This window comes from Balaenoptera musculus, chromosome 3 (assembly GCF_009873245.2).
Source record: "Balaenoptera musculus isolate JJ_BM4_2016_0621 chromosome 3, mBalMus1.pri.v3, whole genome shotgun sequence".
NCBI classification, from domain to species: domain Eukaryota; kingdom Metazoa; phylum Chordata; class Mammalia; order Artiodactyla; family Balaenopteridae; genus Balaenoptera; species Balaenoptera musculus.
In genome coordinates, this window is record NC_045787.1 from 166,883,742 (window position 1) to 166,901,178 (window position 17,437).

At 61.5% G+C, this 17,437-nt stretch overlaps 2 protein-coding genes across 6 annotated transcripts; both read left to right on the forward strand.

Moving 5' to 3' along the window:
* The first annotated feature begins 8,947 nt into the window (after nt 1–8,947).
* DUS3L (dihydrouridine synthase 3 like) lies at nt 8,948–14,464 on the forward strand. Of its 5 annotated transcripts, none has more exons than XM_036847864.1 (13): nt 8,948–9,268; nt 10,302–10,590; nt 10,849–11,361; nt 11,736–11,777; nt 11,933–12,085; nt 12,307–12,423; nt 12,604–12,669; nt 12,750–12,860; nt 13,118–13,214; nt 13,374–13,449; nt 13,794–13,982; nt 14,058–14,186; nt 14,306–14,452. In XM_036847864.1, exons 1-13 carry the CDS (start codon nt 9,171–9,173, stop codon nt 14,376–14,378), a joined length of 1,953 nt encoding a protein of 650 aa, XP_036703759.1. In that variant the 5' UTR covers nt 8,948–9,170; the 3' UTR covers nt 14,379–14,452. The 5 variants fall into 5 exon arrangements, 4 of the variants coding, with proteins under 4 accessions (XP_036703759.1, XP_036703758.1, XP_036703757.1 ...); XM_036847863.1 differs by lacking the exon at nt 8,948–9,268 and adding an exon at nt 9,283–9,589 and having other exon boundaries at nt 14,306–14,435; XR_005019355.1 differs by lacking the exons at nt 8,948–9,268; nt 14,306–14,452 and adding an exon at nt 9,283–9,589 and having other exon boundaries at nt 12,259–12,423; nt 13,012–13,214.
* Nucleotides 14,465–14,617: 153 nt separating this feature from the next.
* Nucleotides 14,618–16,766, forward strand: PRR22 (proline rich 22). The gene is made up of 3 exons (XM_036847867.1): nt 14,618–15,132; nt 15,224–15,286; nt 15,725–16,766. The coding sequence occupies exons 1-3, from the start codon at nt 15,003–15,005 to the stop codon at nt 16,723–16,725; spliced, it is 1,194 nt and encodes a 397-aa protein (XP_036703762.1). The 5' UTR covers nt 14,618–15,002; the 3' UTR covers nt 16,726–16,766.
* Nucleotides 16,767–17,437: the final 671 nt, after the last annotated feature.

A 17,437-nucleotide genomic window follows, 5' to 3' on the forward strand; every position in this document is an offset into this window, starting at 1 on the left:
GGCCGGCGGCTCGGAGGGCGCGGGGTGCAGGGGCGCACGGACGGCGCGGGCGGCCTCGGCGCGCGGCGCGGGGCTCCGGGGCGGCGGCGCTAGGGGCCCGGGCGCTCGGAGCGGCTCCACGGCGCGCTCTCCCGCCGCCTCCGCCGCTCCCGCCGCGGACAGCTCGGCCGGCGCGGGGCCGGGGGCGGGGCCAGGGGCGGGGCCAGGGGCGGTGGCTCGGATTTCCTGGGACAGGGAGCCGCCCCCGCCCCGTCCCGCCCCCCCCGAGGGTGCCTGAAGAGCGCAGGTGGCAAGGGTGCGGGGCCACAGCACCCCCCTAGACGGCGTTGTCCCCCGGCCCCAGAGACCCCGGCGGCGATCCTTTAGAAAAGCCAGGGCCCCAAAATGCCCCCCTCCGAGGGCCCCTTCCCAGAGGTAAGAGCCACAGCGCCCCTGACACCAGTCCCTCGACCTTTAGCGTCCCCCCACTCCGCTGAGAACCTGATCTTACTGCCAGACCCCTCCCCCCGTCCTGCCCGGTCCCCTTCCGGAAACAAGGCCCCAAGAAGTCCCCTCACCAGGGAATCCCCTCGGGGGAACCCCCAGGACAGAGTCCCTCCAGATTAAAAGTTTCCCACCCCCGCTCCAAGAACCCCAACGGCGCATCTTCCGTAAATCCGGGACCTCTCAAGACCCCTCCGCAGATCCCCCTTCGCGGAATTAAGAGCCACAACACTCCCCTGGCCGGCGGTAATCATGGCCCACAATTTCCCCGCACCCCACTGAGTACTGTGGGGCTCCTAGTCCCTCCCCAGGTCCTCTTTCCAGAAAGCAAAAGAAGGCCCCTTCCTAAGAAAGTCATTCCAGAGAACTGAGACCCAAAGTTTTCCCCTAAAACAGCAAGTGATACCCTAAGACTGACGACGACGCCCGCTGTCCACAGCGCCCCTCATCAAGTGGCATTTCTCCTTAGTCTGGCGTCCGAGCCAGATCCTGCGGGGGGATACCTTTCCCACCCCCGGCACCCGACGGCGTTCTCCCGAGCACCAAGACCCAGGGCTAACCCCGACCCGTCAGCGAGCCCAAACCCACCCCGCCCCCTCCCCGACGGCTCCGCGTTCCCAATGCGCCCCCTAGCGGCCCCCAAGCTGACTCGGGGGCGGGACTGTGGCGAGGTGGGCGGGGCTGGACCCGCCATGGCCCCGCCCCGCCCCGGCCTAGTTACTGAGAAACACCGGCCGCGCAGCCCGGCCCTCGGCCCGCAGCACTTAGGCTCCTGCCCGCAGGGTCCCCGCCGCCGCCCGCGTTCCTGGGGCCGGGAGCTCTGGCTCTCACTCCCGCCGCCTGATTTCTTGGGGCCTCCTCACTCTGACTCAGGCCGTCTGCATTCCTCTGATTCCAGCAGCCTGGGGGTTTGTAAGGGCATTAGGTCTTCCTAAGACCCCCCCCACCCCAAAACACACACACCCCCGCCAGCGGCCTGTGCAACTTGCACTACTACGCAGTGTACGTGGTGACAGGGGACACTCAGGCAGCATCACCGGCTGTAAGCGGGCTCATGCGGGTGTGGGTCGCGCTGGATGTGCGAGCAGGGTGTAGCCCGATTGTGAGTTTGTGGGTGGGTGAGTGGAGGCATGAGGGTGAGCGTGTGTCAAAGCGGCGGCGCTGCGGCTGCCCCGTCACGGTCCAGGATGGAAAGAACAGGGGTCCGTGCTCGCCTTTCCGTGCCTCGTTTTCCCCATCTGTAACAGGGGGTATTAGCAGTAGATCTTACTAGGGCTGCAGTAAGGATCAGATGAGTTAAGTATGAGTAACCATGCCCGCTGGAGGTGAGCAGTGCCCAAGCGTCTGTCACTACTGGTGACGCTAAAGACTCACTCTCAGTGACACGCACACCCTGGCCTGAAGGGAAGGCTGAGGCACTGGTGGCCATTCACGCACAGACCCCCAAACCTTGTTCTAGGCAGGGTCACACCCAGCACCATCCTCGTTCTCACGCATACCCGGACACCCTTCTGAGAAAAGCGCCATCCCTACACACACACACACACACACACACACACACACACACACACAGAGTTCCCTGTAGAGACACAGACACACGCTTAGCAGCCCACTGGCCCTCAGAGCAGCTCCAGGGGCGACTCCAGGGGACAGGGTAGGATTGCTCCTGCACACGTGTACACTCGGCAGATCATTACACACACACACACACGCTTTTCACACAAAACCCTCTGACATTCACACTCAACCCCGAGCGCCGGGTGCCCACCCCACAGCCATACACGCACAGGAGTCGAGGAGACCCTGCTGCTAGCACACTCGGGCGCACACGTACATGCTGGGCTGGTCCGGGAAGTACAGCCCCCCTGCATACACGTAGCCAGACCAGGAGCCCACCCCCACCCCGGCCAGCCATCATTAAGCTGTCACCAGCTGCCCCTTGGCCGTCTCTGCTTGCCCACACCTCCCCGGCTGGGCTGGGGGCCATGGGGGAGGGGGCGTGCAGACACATGGGGTGCAGGACACACACATGTGCCCACCATGTGGATGCTCATAAAACGGTTGCCCTGGTAACGGCGACTTGAAAGACTCGGTTCTTCCTCTGGGGTGGGCAGGGGCAGGGGCGTAGGGGCGGGGCCCAGGGGGGGCGAGTAGGACCCATGCCCACCTTCCACCATGGCGAGACCCGGTCATACTCCGGCCTGGGAGGAGACCCCTCCACACTCAGGGACACACACATTGACCCAGTCACACACGGAGAAGTCCCCCCATCACACTCAGGCCCACAGAGACCCTGCCTCGCTCGGGGCCGGCCCCACGTGATCACACCAGACAGAGGTGTGATGCCCTCGCACACCAGTGTGTCACCTCATACAACCGAGCACCCCGGCCACTCTCTGTAGCCAACCACAGGCTTTGTCACCCTGTCACACTGGCTGACTCACATGGTAGCGGGAACTGGGGCGCACACGGGCACGCCCACCCTTGGCCCCCACCCCGCTCAAGGAGCCGTCTGGGCCCAGCTGCCGGGGAGGCCGAGGGGATTCAGGGGCTGGTTCTATTTGCAGGAAACACGGGTATTTACAATGCTTTATTTTTAAACCTTCCTTGTTCCAGACTGGGGCTGCTGTGGGGCAGGGTGGGTGGAACTCAGCCTTGAACCTCCCACGCTGAAAGTGCAGCCCGGGCCAGGGACTGTGGTCTCCCCAGTGCACGGATGGTGGGGAAGAAGCTCAGCCAAGAGCAGGGGCACCCAAGGGCCTGTGGCCCCTGGGGCTGATTTGAGCCTGCTGGCCCCAAGGTCAAGGCTGAGGCAGAGGTGGGACAGTGCAGGGGCAGCCAGAACCCAGGCCCCGCCACTTGCCCGCCCCCTCCACCCCAGTGTTTGCCGGGAAATTAGTTCCGCTCCTTCACTGCCTCCTCACCACCCCCAGGTAGCTCCAGGCAACGCCTCCCCTTCCCCAGCGTGCTTGGAACCCAGGTGGCAGTTATGAAACCCGAGTGTCAGAGAGGTCAAGACACTGGCCCAAGGTCACACAGTAAGGTGGAGGTTCAAATCTGGGGCTGGATGACTCCAGAACGTTCAGCCATGGCCCCCAGCTGCTCCTCCACCTCTGTCCCCTGGGGGCTGGCCCCCTGCCCTCCCCTGATGGTCACTGCTCCCCAGGGGGAGTGTTCTGTTCATGGGTGGAGGCCTAGGTGGAGGTTTTGGGAGGCCAGCAGCCGCTGGCCAAGACGCGGACTTGGCTGGTGGAGAAGTTTCCATCTTAGCACCAGGAGCTGGTCCAGGCCCTGCAGGCCCAGGGCTGCACCTCGGGGACCCCTCCAGGGAGCAGCCCCGTGGGGGTGGAAGTGGCCCGGCACCCTCTGTGTCCTCTGTCCCTCCAGCTGCCCCCCAGCCAGAGCATCCCCCCACAATAAGCATTACTCCATCCCCCAGCGCTGGTGGCTGAGCTTGCTGATCCTCAGTTTCCCCATCTGTGAAATGGTTCCTATGTTTGTTCTGTGCCCAGCGCAGACCCGCGGCTGTGGGAAGTGAGTGTTGTCCTCCCATGGAGACATGAGGGGGATCGCCCAGGGCCACTGGGCCAGCTCAGCACAGGACTGCTGATTATCAGCCAAGAGGCTCCCTGAAACCAGGTTTCGGGGCTCTTGATTTGACAGAGTTATCCTCACCAAGAGCTGATGATGCTGAGGGCCGAGAGAGGCCTCAGCCCCTACAGGGAGCACAGCTGGACACCCACTCCTGGCTGGGGGTCAGAGCAAGGGCCGCGGGGACCAGGGAAGGAGCCGGCCCGACTGGCTGGAATGGGGCCCACGAGGCCTTGTGGGTGGCAGGAAGGAGCTGACTTGTTCCAGAAGAGGATGGGAAAAGCAAGGCCGGCAGCCATCCCCACAGGGCCATTTGCAGCCGCAGGTCACAGATCGAGGGCCCTGTCCCTGGGGGCCCACGTCGGCAAGGCGGAAAAGCCATCAGGCCTGGGGGCAGAGGGGAGGGGAGGTGGGTGGGGTGGGCCTTGGGGTTGGGGGACACCTGAGAGGTGCGGCCCGGGCTGAAGACCTTCTGTGAGCTTACAGACACCCCCCCACACACAGAAGCCACAAATGTGTGGACACTATGTGTGTATCCACGCACACACATACAATAGACACACAGACACACGCTCACAGACTCTTAAATACGCACATCGACACGCAGACACACAATTACGCACACAGATGTCCCCCAAAGTCAATCATACTCTGCGAATGCGTATACACCATCACACACACTCACACGGACACACATAGTACACACGCACACACTCATGCGTACGGCAGCCCCAGCCCCTGAGGCTCACAGGCGCCACATACATCCCAGCACCCTGGCTCTCGCCACCCGCCAACCTGGCCCTGCCTTCTCTCGTCCTTGGCCCAGGCTGCCCTAATCCTGGTCTCGTGTCCTGAAGCCAGAAGATAAGGGGCAGCTGCAGCCCCAGATAAAGGAGGCGCAGCCACAAATCCGGGGCGGCCCTGGCGGCAACGGGCAAAGAGCCCAGGCTGCACCTGCCCTGTGCTTCCTCCCCTATCTGGCCTGGTTGAGAGGGACAGAGAGAGGGTAGGGGAGACAGAGACATGGAGGGTGAGAGAGACAGAGGGGGGAGATGCCTGGGGGGGGCAGCAGAGAAATGGAGACAGATGCAGAGAGAAAGATGGAGAGAGACAACACACGGGGGAAAGAGAAATGCAGAGAAAGATATGAGATAGACACACAGAGAGAAGGAAATACAGAAAGAGACCCAAAAAAACTGAGACAGAAACAGGAAGAATAAAAGAAAGGGACAGAGGCAGGGGAGCCCCAGTGACTGGGCTGAGTGCCAGTGGTACCTTCCCAAGGCTCTGCCCCACCCCCTCCTGGGTGCCTCAGTCTCTCCACCTGCTCGGGGCCCCAGCGTGACCTCCCTCCCTCCTGCTTCCTCAGATCAGCCAAGGTCAGGCATTGGTACGACTCACGCCTGGTTCAGAGTTGGCGGGGGACATCTTTCTCAATGTCCCCACACTCTCCAGGCTGACACCTGGGAAGTCCTCAGCTTCCTGCCAAATCCTCAGTGAAGGTGGGACCCCCCCACCCAGCAGGTTCTGCCCCCTTGCCTCAGTTTCCCTAGCTGTGACAAGATGCATTCACTCAGCAAGTGTTCACTGAGCACCTACTGTGTGCCAGGCCCGGTGCTGCATGGTGGCAACACAGAGTGACTGGAGCAGACCTGACTCCCACCAGCCCTGGGCTCGTAGTTTAATGGGGAAGATCCTCAACGCATCCCTTTTCCAGAGAAGGAGAAGTTGAGAACAGAACGGTGAGTGGAATAAGCAAGGTGACTGGGTGCAGGGAATAGTGTTCCTGGGAGAGGGAACAGCATGTGCAAAGGCTGGGAGGTAAGACTGGCTCATGGGAGGTCTGGAATGAACTTGGTGCTTGAGTTTAGGGAGGGAGGAGGTGAAGAGGGATGAAGCTGGGGAAGGCAGCAGGGGCTGGATTATGCAGGAAACTTGGGGCTGTGGTACAGGGCTGGGGCAGTAGGGAGCCATGGAAGGATTGGGAGCAGGGGAGGGCCATGGTCAGATCTGTGTTTTAGAAAGAGCTGTGGGAGGCTGGACTGTTGGGGGCAGGATGGGAGATTGAGGCCTGGAAGGGGTGTTGGTGGGAGAGGGGATAGACTAGAGAGAGACCCTGGAGAGAAAGCAGGGAGGACATGGGGACTGACAGGCTGTTGGGAGAGAGACAGGCGGGGAGGCTGATGCCCAGGTCTCTGGCTAGGTGGTGGGGCAGCCCCTGGGCCAGGGACCTCTGCAGCCCGTGGATTCAGGTAGCGTTGGGATGAATACCTGTTCCCTCCACATAAGATCAGAGAGAGGAATAACGGAGTTAATACATGAAAAGACCTTAGAACAGAGCCTGGCATACAGTAAGTGCTCAAAATTGTCTAGCTACTGGTAAATGATTAATATTACACCATTATAATAACATAATAAATAATAACAATTAACAGGAATTCCCTGGCAGTCCAGTGGTCAGGACTTGGTGCTTTCACTGCTAGGGCCTCAGGTTCAATCCCTGGTTGGGAAACTAAGATTCCGCAAGCCGCGCAGTGCAGCCAAAAAAAAAGCAAGCAATTAATAGTGTGTCACTTATATTAATACCGTAGTTATTAATGGCCAGTCCACAGTATCCCTTTCTCCCCCTCCCCACAGGAAGCGTTCCAGGATTGCCTTACACAGAGAAGGCAGGTCATCACAGGGCAGAGCCAGGGAGCCCTAGGAGGGTTCTCCTTGGAGGCTGAGGTTCAGAGGGGAGGCTCATTCCTGAGGTTGCCCTCTGTGGGCCTCGGTTTCCCCACCTGAACAACTGTCTCCCCAGAGTGGTCTGGGTGCCCATGGGATGATGTCAGGGAGACGATGGTAGATCCTCAGGAGGCAATGGGACGGGCACCTCAGGAAGAAGCGAGCTCTCGTCTCTGGAGATGGGTAAGGGGGGCTGAGTCTCCCAAGGACCGCTGTGGTTGCTTCCAGAGTCCCCGACTCCACTGTTTTTATTCCCAGATTGTCCTATAGAGGGCGGCCGAGGCCAGAGATGGAAGACAAGCTGCTCCCCACCCCCATTCCATTTTCTCCCAGGTCTCAGAAAAGCTGGTGCTGAGCCTGTTGTGGGCTCAGGCAAATCCCTTCCCTCCTCAGGCCTCAGTTTCTCCATCTGTCAGTCAAGGAACACAGTCCCTGCCTCACTTCCTGCTCAGGGAAAGCTCTGTCAAGTTTAGCAGTGAAATGCAGGGGGGAGCTAAGGGATTGGTTATTCCCATTCTGCACTGTGTTTATGTAATTCAAGGCAAATAATAGTAATAAAGTAACAGTAACAACAGTAGTCATTAACATTTGTTGATTGTTATTTATTGAATCCTTACTTTCTAAAAGAGATATTTCTATCAGCCCCATTTTTCTTATGAGGAGACTGAGGCACAGAGAAGTTAAAGGACAAGGTTCTGGACTTTCCTGGTGGAGCAGTGGTTAGGAATCTGCCTGCCAATGCAGGGGACATGGGTTTGATGCCTGGTCTGGGAAGATCCCACATGCTGCGGAGCAACTAAGCCCGTGCGCCACAACTACTGAGCCTGCGCTCTAGCGCCCTCGAGCCACAACTACTGAGCCCACGTGCCACAACTACTGAAGCCCATGCGCCTAAAGCCCGTGCTCTGCAACAAGAGAAGCCACCGCAATGAGAAGCCTGTGCACCGCAATGAAGGGTAGCTCCTGCTCGCCACAACTAGAGAAAGCCCGCACGCAGCAAAGAAGACCCAACGCAGCCAAAAATAAATAAATTTTTAAAATAAATAAATAAATAAAATTTTAAAAAGGACAATGTTCTGGGACTTCCCTGGTGGTCCAGACTCCGAGCTCCCAATGCAGGGGGCCCAGGTTCGATCCCTGGTCAGGGAACTAGATCCCTCATACATGCTGCAACTAAGAAGTCTGCATGCCACAACTAAGAAGTCCATGCCACAACTAAAAGATCCGGCATGCCGCAACGAAGATCCCTCATGTGGCAACTAAGACCCGGCGCAGCCAAAAATAAGTAAATAAATATTAAAAAAAAAAAAAGAAAGAAAGGACAATGTTCCCAGATGGTAAGTGGAAGTTCTGGGATTCGAAACTGGCAGGCTGAGTCCAGAGCCCTGAGGTCCCTGTACTGCATCAAGGCTCTTTCAGCAACAGGGAGCTTTAGGAGGGTGCAACAGGGCATGGTGGGGACTGTGGAAAATGAGGACTAGATTCTGCCGTTCTTGGCTGTTTGCCCTCCCACTTCCCTCGGGGTAAAATCCCAAGTTCTCCCAAAGGCCCACAAGGCCCTGCAAGACCTACCCCCTTCACCTCCCTGCCCTCACCTCCTCCCTCTTTCCCCCTCCCTCACTCAGCAGCAACCACACAGGGCTCACTGTTTCTCCAACACACCAGGCACGGTCCTGCCTCAGGGCCTTTGCACTGGCGGTTCCCTCAAAGTGGAACACTTTTTCCTCCGATATCCCTATTTCTCTCCTTCACTTCTTTCGAAAATACTCAAATGTTACCTTCTCAGTGAAGAAGCTTTCCCTGACCATTCTATTAAAAACTGCAACCACCAAAAATGGCTTTCCCACTTCCCCTTCCCTGCTTCATTACTGTCCGACATACAGTATACCTTACTTATGTATTATGTTCATTGTCTTCACCACTCCTATCTCAGCTTTTAAAGACAAGGATTTTTTGGTCTGTTTTATTCACTACTGTATCCCTGGCATCTAGGACAGCATCTAGCACACAGGCACTCGACGAGTTATTTGTTGAATGAATGCCCTAAATAAAAGTAGTAGTATTTAAACAATTAAAAACCCCAGCAAGAAATCAAAACACTTCTGTGGGCCGATTGTGGCCGCCGGGAAGCCAGTTTCTGAGCCCCAAGTGGGTTATTGAACATTTCCGGTTCCCGCAAAGGGCTCAGAGGTATATACGGGACCCGAGGCCCCACCCCTGTTAGGCTCCGCCCAACTGCGTCGACGCGCATACAATGGCGTCACTTGGAGCGACCCGGGCATGCGCATTTCACCAGTAGACCGGGGAAGACACACGCGTGACCCGGAAGGCCTTGCCGCAACACTCCAAAGCGGGCGTGAGGGGGGCCGATGGCGGAGGGAGCGGTGGAAGCCCCAGCAGAGAGTGGTGGTGGTGGCGACCCAGGAGCCATCGAGCCGGAACGGGGAGTAGCGTCCATTAAACTTCAGTGAGTCTCTGGGTCGGGGGAGCAGTTCACGGGGCCTTCCCGGCACCCGTAGCGCGGCCCGAGCGGCGCATGCCGGGAGCTGGGGCAGCGGCCCAGCGCGGGAAGCTCGCAGGCTCTTCTGTTTGGGCCCTTCCTCCGCTCGCAGGGTCAGCGAGCACCCGGGGTCGCGCACGTTGGGGACTGTCACATGTGCGAAAGACACCGCGGTCCATGCTGGGGTGGGCGGGGTTTGAGGAGGAGGCCGCAGTGCGTGCTGGGGAGTGTAGTCCCAGCGTATGGCGGGAACAGCGCAAGTGCACCTCAGGCCAGCCGCAGTTACAGGTAGGGAATTGTGTCTGAAGTGAGTGCCAGGGGGCATGCTGGGGCTTGTAGGGCTGAAGGGCATGCTAGGAAATGTGGCGGCTCTGGACCCGTTGTAAGGCACGCGGGAACATGTAGTTTCCTTTAACCTAACATAGCCGGGGACGTTCACACCTCACACCTGTACTTCATCAGTCTGAGCACTGGGGACCCAGGAACAAAATACATCCTCCCTGGGATTTCCCTGGTGGTCCAGTGGTAAAGAATCCGCCTTCCGATGTAGGGGACGCGGGCTCCATCCCTGGTGGAGAAACTAAGATCCCACTTGCTGGGGCGCAACTAAGCCCGCGCACCACAACCACTGAGCTCGTGTGCTGCAAACTGCAGAGCCCATGCGCCCTGGAGTCCGCGCGACACAACTAGAGAGGGAGAAAACCCGCACGCCACAACTAGAGAGAAGCCTGCGCGCCACAATGAAGACCACGCGTGCAGAAACTAAGACCCGACGCAGCCAAAAAATAATAAAGAAAATAAACAAAATAGTTCCTCCCTGTGGCCTTGAGGTGCTCCTAGGCTGGCAACTGGCTAGTTCTAAGTAGTGAGCACCCCATCAGTAGAAGCATGTAAGCAGAGACAAGTGTTCTCAGTCCCTTTCCCCAGCGTTCATTGAATCTGAGCTCAGGGGAGGGACTTCTTCCACAAGCCCTCCTTTCCCCTGCCCCTCTGCTGGCAGATACCTAACCACCAAGGAGCACTTCCATGAATTCCTGGAAGCCAAAGGGCAGGAGAAGCCCAGCCAGGAAACCGAGGCTGGAGACCCTGCTGGCAATGACCTGGCTGAGCCTGAGGCCAAGCGGATCCGGCTGGAGGATGGGCAGACGGAGGACGGGCAGACAGAGGAGGCTGTTGAGCCTCGGGAGCAGCCACAGGCTCAGAAGAGGGCCCGGGGTCAGAACAAGTGCCGGCCCCATGTGAAGCCCACCCACTATGACAAGAACAGGCTCTGCCCCTCCCTGGTCCAGGTGAGTGTCATTGTCACCAGAAAGTCCCAGAGGCCTTGAGTGTGAGCCTCTCTACCCCCCGTTCAATCTTCATGACGTTATGATGTAAGTATCGTTATTGTTCCCGTCTTCCAGGTGAAGAAACTGAGGCTTGGTGAGGTTACTGACTTGTCTGAGGACACACAGTCAGGAGGGGAGAGAGTTGAGGTTCAAACCCAGGCTGCTTGGCTGCCTCAGCAGCTCCCTGTCCTCCCTCATTGCCTCCCTGTTTCCCTGCAGGAATCCGCCGCCAAGTGTTTCTATGGCGACCGCTGCCGCTTCCTGCACGACGTGGGCCGCTACCTGGAGACCAAGCCAGCTGACCTGGGCCCCCACTGTGTGCTCTTTGAGACCTTCGGCAGGTGCCCTTATGGTGTGACTTGCCGCTTTGCCGGGGCCCATCTGGGGCCCGAGGGCCAGAATCTGGTGAAGGAGGGGTTGGCCCAGGCCCCGCCCGTCCGCAATGGCCTGGACAAGGTCCTGCAGCAGCAACTGCGAAAGCGCAAGATCCACTTCAAGCGTGCAGAGCAGGCACTGCGCCAGCTGAGCAAGGGCCAGCTGCCAGGCCCCACTCCCGAAGCCACTGTCCCCGAGGTCATGGAGGCTGAGGGTGCCCCAGGGCAGGACAACTGTGATGCCCAGCAGGCCCCCCAGGGGCCGGGCACCGTTGCCCCTCCCAGTGGCCCTTTAAGGACCTGCGGGCCCCTGACAGATGAGGATGTAGTCAGGTTGCAGCCCTGTGAGAAGAAGCGGGTACGTGTCATGGGCTTCCTGCAGAGGACACTAGCAATGTTGGGGGCAGATAGAGCTGGACACTCACTCCCAGCTCTGGAGGGTCCGGGCTGTGGCAGAGGTGGGCAGTGGGAAAGGCTTCCTGGAAGAGAGGGCACTGGGACTGGGGTTTTGACGGTTGAGTAGAAGTCTCTAGTGGAGGACAACATGGAGAAAAGAACATTCCTGGTGGAGCGATTGGTTGGCCTGTGAAGAGGCACGGAGGTGAAAAGGAGCCAGGCTGATTGGGGCAGGACAAAGCGTGTGGGGCAAAGACTGGGGATGCTTGAGGCTTGAGAGGCCTTGAAAGCCAGGTTGGAGTGTGGAGGTTCATTGTGCATTTTCTTTCCCACCAGCTGGACATCAGTGGCAAACTGTACCTTGCCCCCCTCACCACGGTAGGTCCCACAGTGAGGTGGGCCGGGAGCTGGCAGCGTGGTCATCCCAGCAGTGCCCACTGCCTCCCCGCCCTGGGGGCTTGGGGCTTGGGCGGGTGTCTGGGTTCCCTGCCTGCTGTGCCCTCACATGTGAATCTGTCCCCTGTTGTCGCCAGTGCGGGAACCTGCCCTTCCGGCGGGTCTGTAAGCGCTTTGGGGCGGATGTGACGTGCGGGGAGATGGCTGTGTGCATCAACCTGCTGCAGGGCCAGACGTCTGAGTGGGCCCTGCTCAAACGCCACCCCTGCGAGGATGTCTTTGGTGTCCAGGTCGGTACAGCCCCGAGGGAGGGAGGGAGCGAGGGAAGAGGGGCTCTCAGCTGCCATGTTTCAGAGCCAGGTTCAGGTCCGGGTTCTCCTGGCTCACCTCCCAGACCCCCTGCCTCAGCCACAGGCCAGGTGCCAGCCTGACGCACCTCCAGTAGCTGCTGGCCTTGGCACAGGGCCAGTCAGGGAGGGCCCCTCACCCACTGCCCGGCCACCCGCCACAGCTTGAGGGCGCCTTCCCCGACACCATGACCAAGTGTGCCGAGCTGCTGAACCGCACCATCGAGGTGGATTTCGTGGACATCAACGTCGGCTGCCCCATCGACCTCGTGTACAAGAAGGTACCAGCCGCTCAACCCTGGCGCCCCACGAAGGGCAGAATGTGGGTGGGCGGAGTCCCTGGGGAACCTGTGTGGGCCTCTGGGCCTTGCTTTCCCCATCTGTACAGTGAGGACAGCAGGGGAGTGTCGGGCCCAGCCATGGTCTCGCGTTCCCAAGCCTGAGCTGCCCGTCTCTCCCAGGGCGGGGGCTGCGCCCTCATGAACCGCTCAGCCAAGTTCCAGCAGATCGTCCGCGGCATGAACCAGGTACAGCCCGAGACACCCTCCACCGCCGCCATCCCCCGCGGCCTGACCCCACGCCCCACCAACCACACCCGTCCTCACAGGTGCTGGACGTGCCGCTGACCGTGAAGCTCCGCACGGGTGTCCACGAGCGCGTGAATCTGGCCCACCGGCTGCTGCCCGAGCTGCGGGACTGGGGGGCCGCGCTGGTCACGGTGGGTCTCGGGGCACAGTGGGTGTTGGGACCCCCGAGGCGCATCCCTTTCTAACCATTCCTCCCTTCCTGTTCCTCCCTCCTGGTCTTTGGCTCTTCCTCCGTCTCTGTCTCCGTCTGTCTGTCTGTCTTTCTCTCTCTCTCTCTCTCAGTCTGTCTCTCCTGGGCTCTCTGGGTCTCTTTCTCTCTCTCTTTCTCTGTCTGATTCTCCGCCCCCCTGCCCCTCCCTCCCTCCCTACCTGGCTGCCTCTCCTCCAGCTGCACGGCCGCTCGCGGGAGCAGCGCTACACCAGGCTGGCCGACTGGCGGTACATCGAGCAGTGCGTGACAGCAGCCAGCCCCATGCCCCTTTTCGGTGGGTCCCCTGCCACCAGAGGCCACGCACCGGGGCCCACCCGTCACCTGGGCCCCCTCCTGCCCCGATGGGGAATGCTGCTGGGCTGACAAGAACTCCCGAAGCCCCGGCATCCCCGCCTGCACGCAGCTCCCTGAGGCCCCAGTCTCTGTCCCTCAGGAAACGGGGACATCTTGTCGTACGAGGACGCCAACCGCGCCATGCAGACTGGCGTCGCTGGGATCATGATCGCCCGGTAAGTGTGCCCGGGGCGGGGATACAAAGAACCAGCCGGGGCTGCCCCTGAGCGCCCAGCCTGCAGCTCGGGGAAGGTGAGGGCGCGTCTGAGTTTGTCCCCAACGCCGGTGCCCCCAGCCCGCCTGCCTACCCCCTGCTCTGTTATTCCCCGGGCAGGGAGATGTCAGAGGTGGCTGCTTATGGGGACGGGGGAGACTGGAAATTTCTGTAGCTGTGGGCTCAGGGTTGTGGCTTGGAACCCTTGGGCTTTGAAGGTTGTGTGAGCATGGCCGGGAGGTTGGGGACCATGGGTTTAGGGGCTGGGGTTCCGCCACCGGCCTGCTGACCACCGCCCGCCCCCAGCGGCGCCCTGCTCAAGCCGTGGCTGTTCACGGAGATCAAGGAGCAGCGGCATTGGGACATCTCGTCGTCTGAGCGCCTGGACATCCTGCGGGACTTCGCACACTACGGCCTGGAGCACTGGGGCTCGGACACGCAGGGCGTGGAGAAGACGCGCCGCTTCCTCCTTGAGTGGCTCTCCTTCCTGTGCAGGTGGGATCGGGGTGGCGGGGTGGGGTGTCTTGGGGAGGCCCGGCCCAACCCCCTCCCCGGCGCCCCCGTCCACAGGTACGTGCCCGTGGGCCTGCTGGAGCGGCTCCCGCAGAGGATCAACGAGCGGCCACCCTACTACCTGGGCCGCGACTACCTGGAGACGCTCATGGCCAGCCAGAAGGCGGCTGACTGGATCCGCATCAGGTGCCCGGGAACCGCCGAGACCCTGGGAGATAGGGCACCGGGGAGCCAGTGGGTGTGGGGCTAGCTGGGCTGGGGGCCGCCCCGCCCCAGGCCTGACCCTGCTCCCGTCCTCCTCACAGTGAGATGCTGCTGGGACCCGTGCCGCCCAATTTCGTCTTCCTGCCCAAGCACAAGGCCAATGCCTACAAGTAGCCGCAGGGGCGGGCGGGGGTGTCTGAGCGGCCAGCGGGCTCCCCAAGGAATGAGAAGGCAATAAATTTTATTCTTTTAAAACCCAGGCCCTTTTGTGACCCTGAGGCTGTCTCATGCCCCACCCACCATCCCCCCCAGCTTTCCCCCACCATCCCCATCCCCGCAGTTCCCTCCTTCCTCACTCATTCACCAGCCCCATGCTGGCCACTGCTGGTGCCCAAAGGCCTTGACCACAGACAAGCCACCAGAGCTCATGAGATGGGGCCTTGGCCTGTGTGGGTGTGGATCAGGGCGGGCTGCCTGGAGGAAGGGGCCTCGGAGCTGTCAGGCAGGCATTGCTGGCAGAGGCGGAAGCCGGCAGACCGGGCCCAGTGTCCACCATGCTCTCTGTGACGCCCATCTCTGGCTGCCTTGGTTTCCCCATCTGCCCCTGCCCGCCCCGCCCCCTCCCCCCCCACCATTACCCGGAACCCTGACCAGTGGGTGGGCCGCAGCCTGGAATCCGTTGCCTGGAGTAACCGGAGAAACAGAACTCCGCAGGACTCTGAGCCTCTTCTCTGGGTGGGCCGCTTGTGCTCCTATCTACTGCCCTCCTGGCCTGCCCAGCCAGGCCCCCACCTCCCCATGCAGCACCCCAAACCCTTCTACGCACCCGCCGCTCCCCAAGAAGGCTTCAGTCCCCGGAGCCTGGACGCCACCGAAGGGCCCGGCAGCCAGCCTGCTCCTGCCTGCACAGAGCCTCTTCCCACTGTGGGTACGAGGGTGGGGGGCACCCATCGGGGCAGGGACCAGGGCTCTGCCCGCCAGCCTCAGGACCCCACCCAGCTCCCTGTTTTTGTCCACAGGTTCCTCCAACATGTATCACTCTCCAAACCTGGAGAAAGAGGTGTTTCCAGCTCCTCCAGCAGGTACCGGCCTCGCACCAACCCTTGATGACCGGGGAGTGGGCAGGGGCATCTTGCTCCCACCCCTGACCCTAGACGGCTCCCACCTCCAAAGGCAAGGCCCGAGTCCCTGTCCCCCAAAGTGACCCCTGGACCAAGGTCTGTGTCCCTCATCCCCTAGATGAGACCCTGAAGGCAAAGCCTATGTCTCTTGTTCCCCAAACAGGTCTCCCAAAGCCAGGCCTGTGTCCCCGGCCCCCCAGATGGGCCCCCAAAGCAAGGCCTGGGGCCCCTGACCTCTAGAGAGGTCCCCAAAGGGAAAGCTTATGTCCCTGTTCCCCAAATGAACCCCAAAGTTGGTCCGTGTTCTCCATGCCCCAGACGTGCCCCACGGTTTGGACCCCATCCACCCCAGGTGGGTCCCAGGACTGCCCCTCTCAGGGCCGCCCTCCCTGGCCACAGGTTTCCAGATGGCGCCCTGCGGGTGCTTCTTTGACCCCCGCGTCTACCGAATTGAGTGGACCACCTCCGACTTCGGCCAGTCGTCCCTGTACAACCTGGCCGCCGGGGGCCCCGCCTCGCCGGGCACCTACTTCCTGGAGGCCCAGCACTGCCTCAAGGCCCCGGTGCTGCCCCCGCCGCCTCCACTGTTCACCCACTACCAGCCGCCCCCCGCGGGGCCCCGGTACCTCATGCCCTGCTTCCCACCCGAGGGGCCCGGGGCTGAGGCACTGGGCTTCGTGGGGGACGGAGGGCCCCCCGCCTTCGCGGAGCTGCCCCCCCCCTTGATCAAGCAAGGCCTGGCACCCCCGCTGCCCCCCGAGGAGAGCAAGCTGCCCCCGCTGCTCATCACGCTGCCCCCTGGCACCTATGGCCCTCTCAAGGGCCGCCTGACCCAGCTGGATGGGCCCGGCGAGCCCTTGACCTTCCCCTTCAAGGAGCCGCCCCCCGGCGCTGGGCCCGGCCCGCTGTACCCACCGGGCCCCACTGAGCCCAAGGCGGCCCCGCTGGGGGCAGGCGAGGCCAGGACCCCTGAGGTGGCCAGGGCCTTCATGCCGCCCAAGAAGGTGATGCTCGAGGACGCGATGAAGCTCTTTGACTGCCTGCCGAGCGGCGCCGAGACCGCCGGGGCCCCGTGCAAGCCCCCTGGGCCCGCCCTGCCCGACAGCGGGGGCGGCGGGGACGACTCGTCCAGCGACATCCGCTCGCTGCACCTGCCCGACGAGCTGCTGTCCGTCGACTACAGCGTGCCCGAGATCCTGGATACCGTGTCCGACGTGGACTACTTTTTCAACTTCAAGGCGCTGGACGAGGAGCCGCCGCCCGGTTCGGGGGGGCCCCCCACCGCCAAGCCCTCCGGCAAGAGGAAGGCCGGCAACTCGACTGCCAGGAAGGGGAAGCAGGGCAGCAAGGGCAAGCAGGCTGCGGTCCCTACCAGCGCCACCCCCTTGAGGCCCAGGTAGGACCTGGGAGCCACCCCCCATTAAAGCGGATTTGAGCTGTTTGCGCAGTGTCCTGTCGGTGGCATTCAGGGGCCGTGGGCTGTCCCCTCGCCCGCCCTGTCGTCCAGCGGGCCCCGGGCCACGTGGTGAGGCCCCTCGGGACCCTGGCGCCTTTCAGGTGCCGGGCTTCCAGAGTAGAGTCGGGGAGCCCTAGACTTGGGGTTCGGGACAATCCCTCATCATCTCCTAGCCCCAGAAAATCGAAGTCAGCCGGCAAGGATGGGGGGCTGCTGGGAGGTGGGATTTCACCTCCATGTTTGATGGGGAAAGTCAGGTCTGCCCAGAGATGGACGGGAACTTGCCTGGAGACACAGCAGCAAGTGGGGTGGGGGCTGGGGAGAGGCCTGCGGGCTGGGCTCGGCCTCAGCCCAGCTGGAGGGGCGGGTGCCGCTGATGGTGAATGGGAAGGCCCCCGCTCATGTGCACGTGGAGAGCTGGGGGGCCTGGGGTGCAGCGGCAAGTGCTGGGTGGAGGTCTGAGAGTGGGGGCAGGGCAGGCATGTGGGAGACGGCGTCCACCTGGCACATGGTGACCCAAACCGGCATGCACGTGATGGGGCGTGCAGAGTGCACCTGCAGCCCAGCTGAGGGCCAGAGGCCAGGGTGGGTGTGCCCGTCCCAGGATGGGCATCCAGCCAGGCCCTGGGTGCTGCGTCCCCGCATCGGGCCCAGCC

Coding starts and splice junctions, on each gene's coding strand:
- DUS3L (XM_036847862.1), top strand. CDS start 9,456: ATGTGCGAAAGACACCGCGGTCCATGCTGGGGTGGGCGGGGTTTGAGG. Junction 12,424..12,603: donor TCGACCTCGTGTACAAGAAG/GTACCAGCCGCT, acceptor CGTCTCTCCCAG/GGCGGGGGCTGCGCCCTCAT. Junction 14,187..14,305: donor GCTGACTGGATCCGCATCAG/GTGCCCGGGAAC, acceptor TCCTCCTCACAG/TGAGATGCTGCTGGGACCCG.
- PRR22 (XM_036847867.1), top strand. CDS start 15,003: ATGCAGCACCCCAAACCCTTCTACGCACCCGCCGCTCCCCAAGAAGGC. Junction 15,133..15,223: donor AGAGCCTCTTCCCACTGTGG/GTACGAGGGTGG, acceptor TTTTGTCCACAG/GTTCCTCCAACATGTATCAC. Junction 15,287..15,724: donor GTTTCCAGCTCCTCCAGCAG/GTACCGGCCTCG, acceptor CCCTGGCCACAG/GTTTCCAGATGGCGCCCTGC.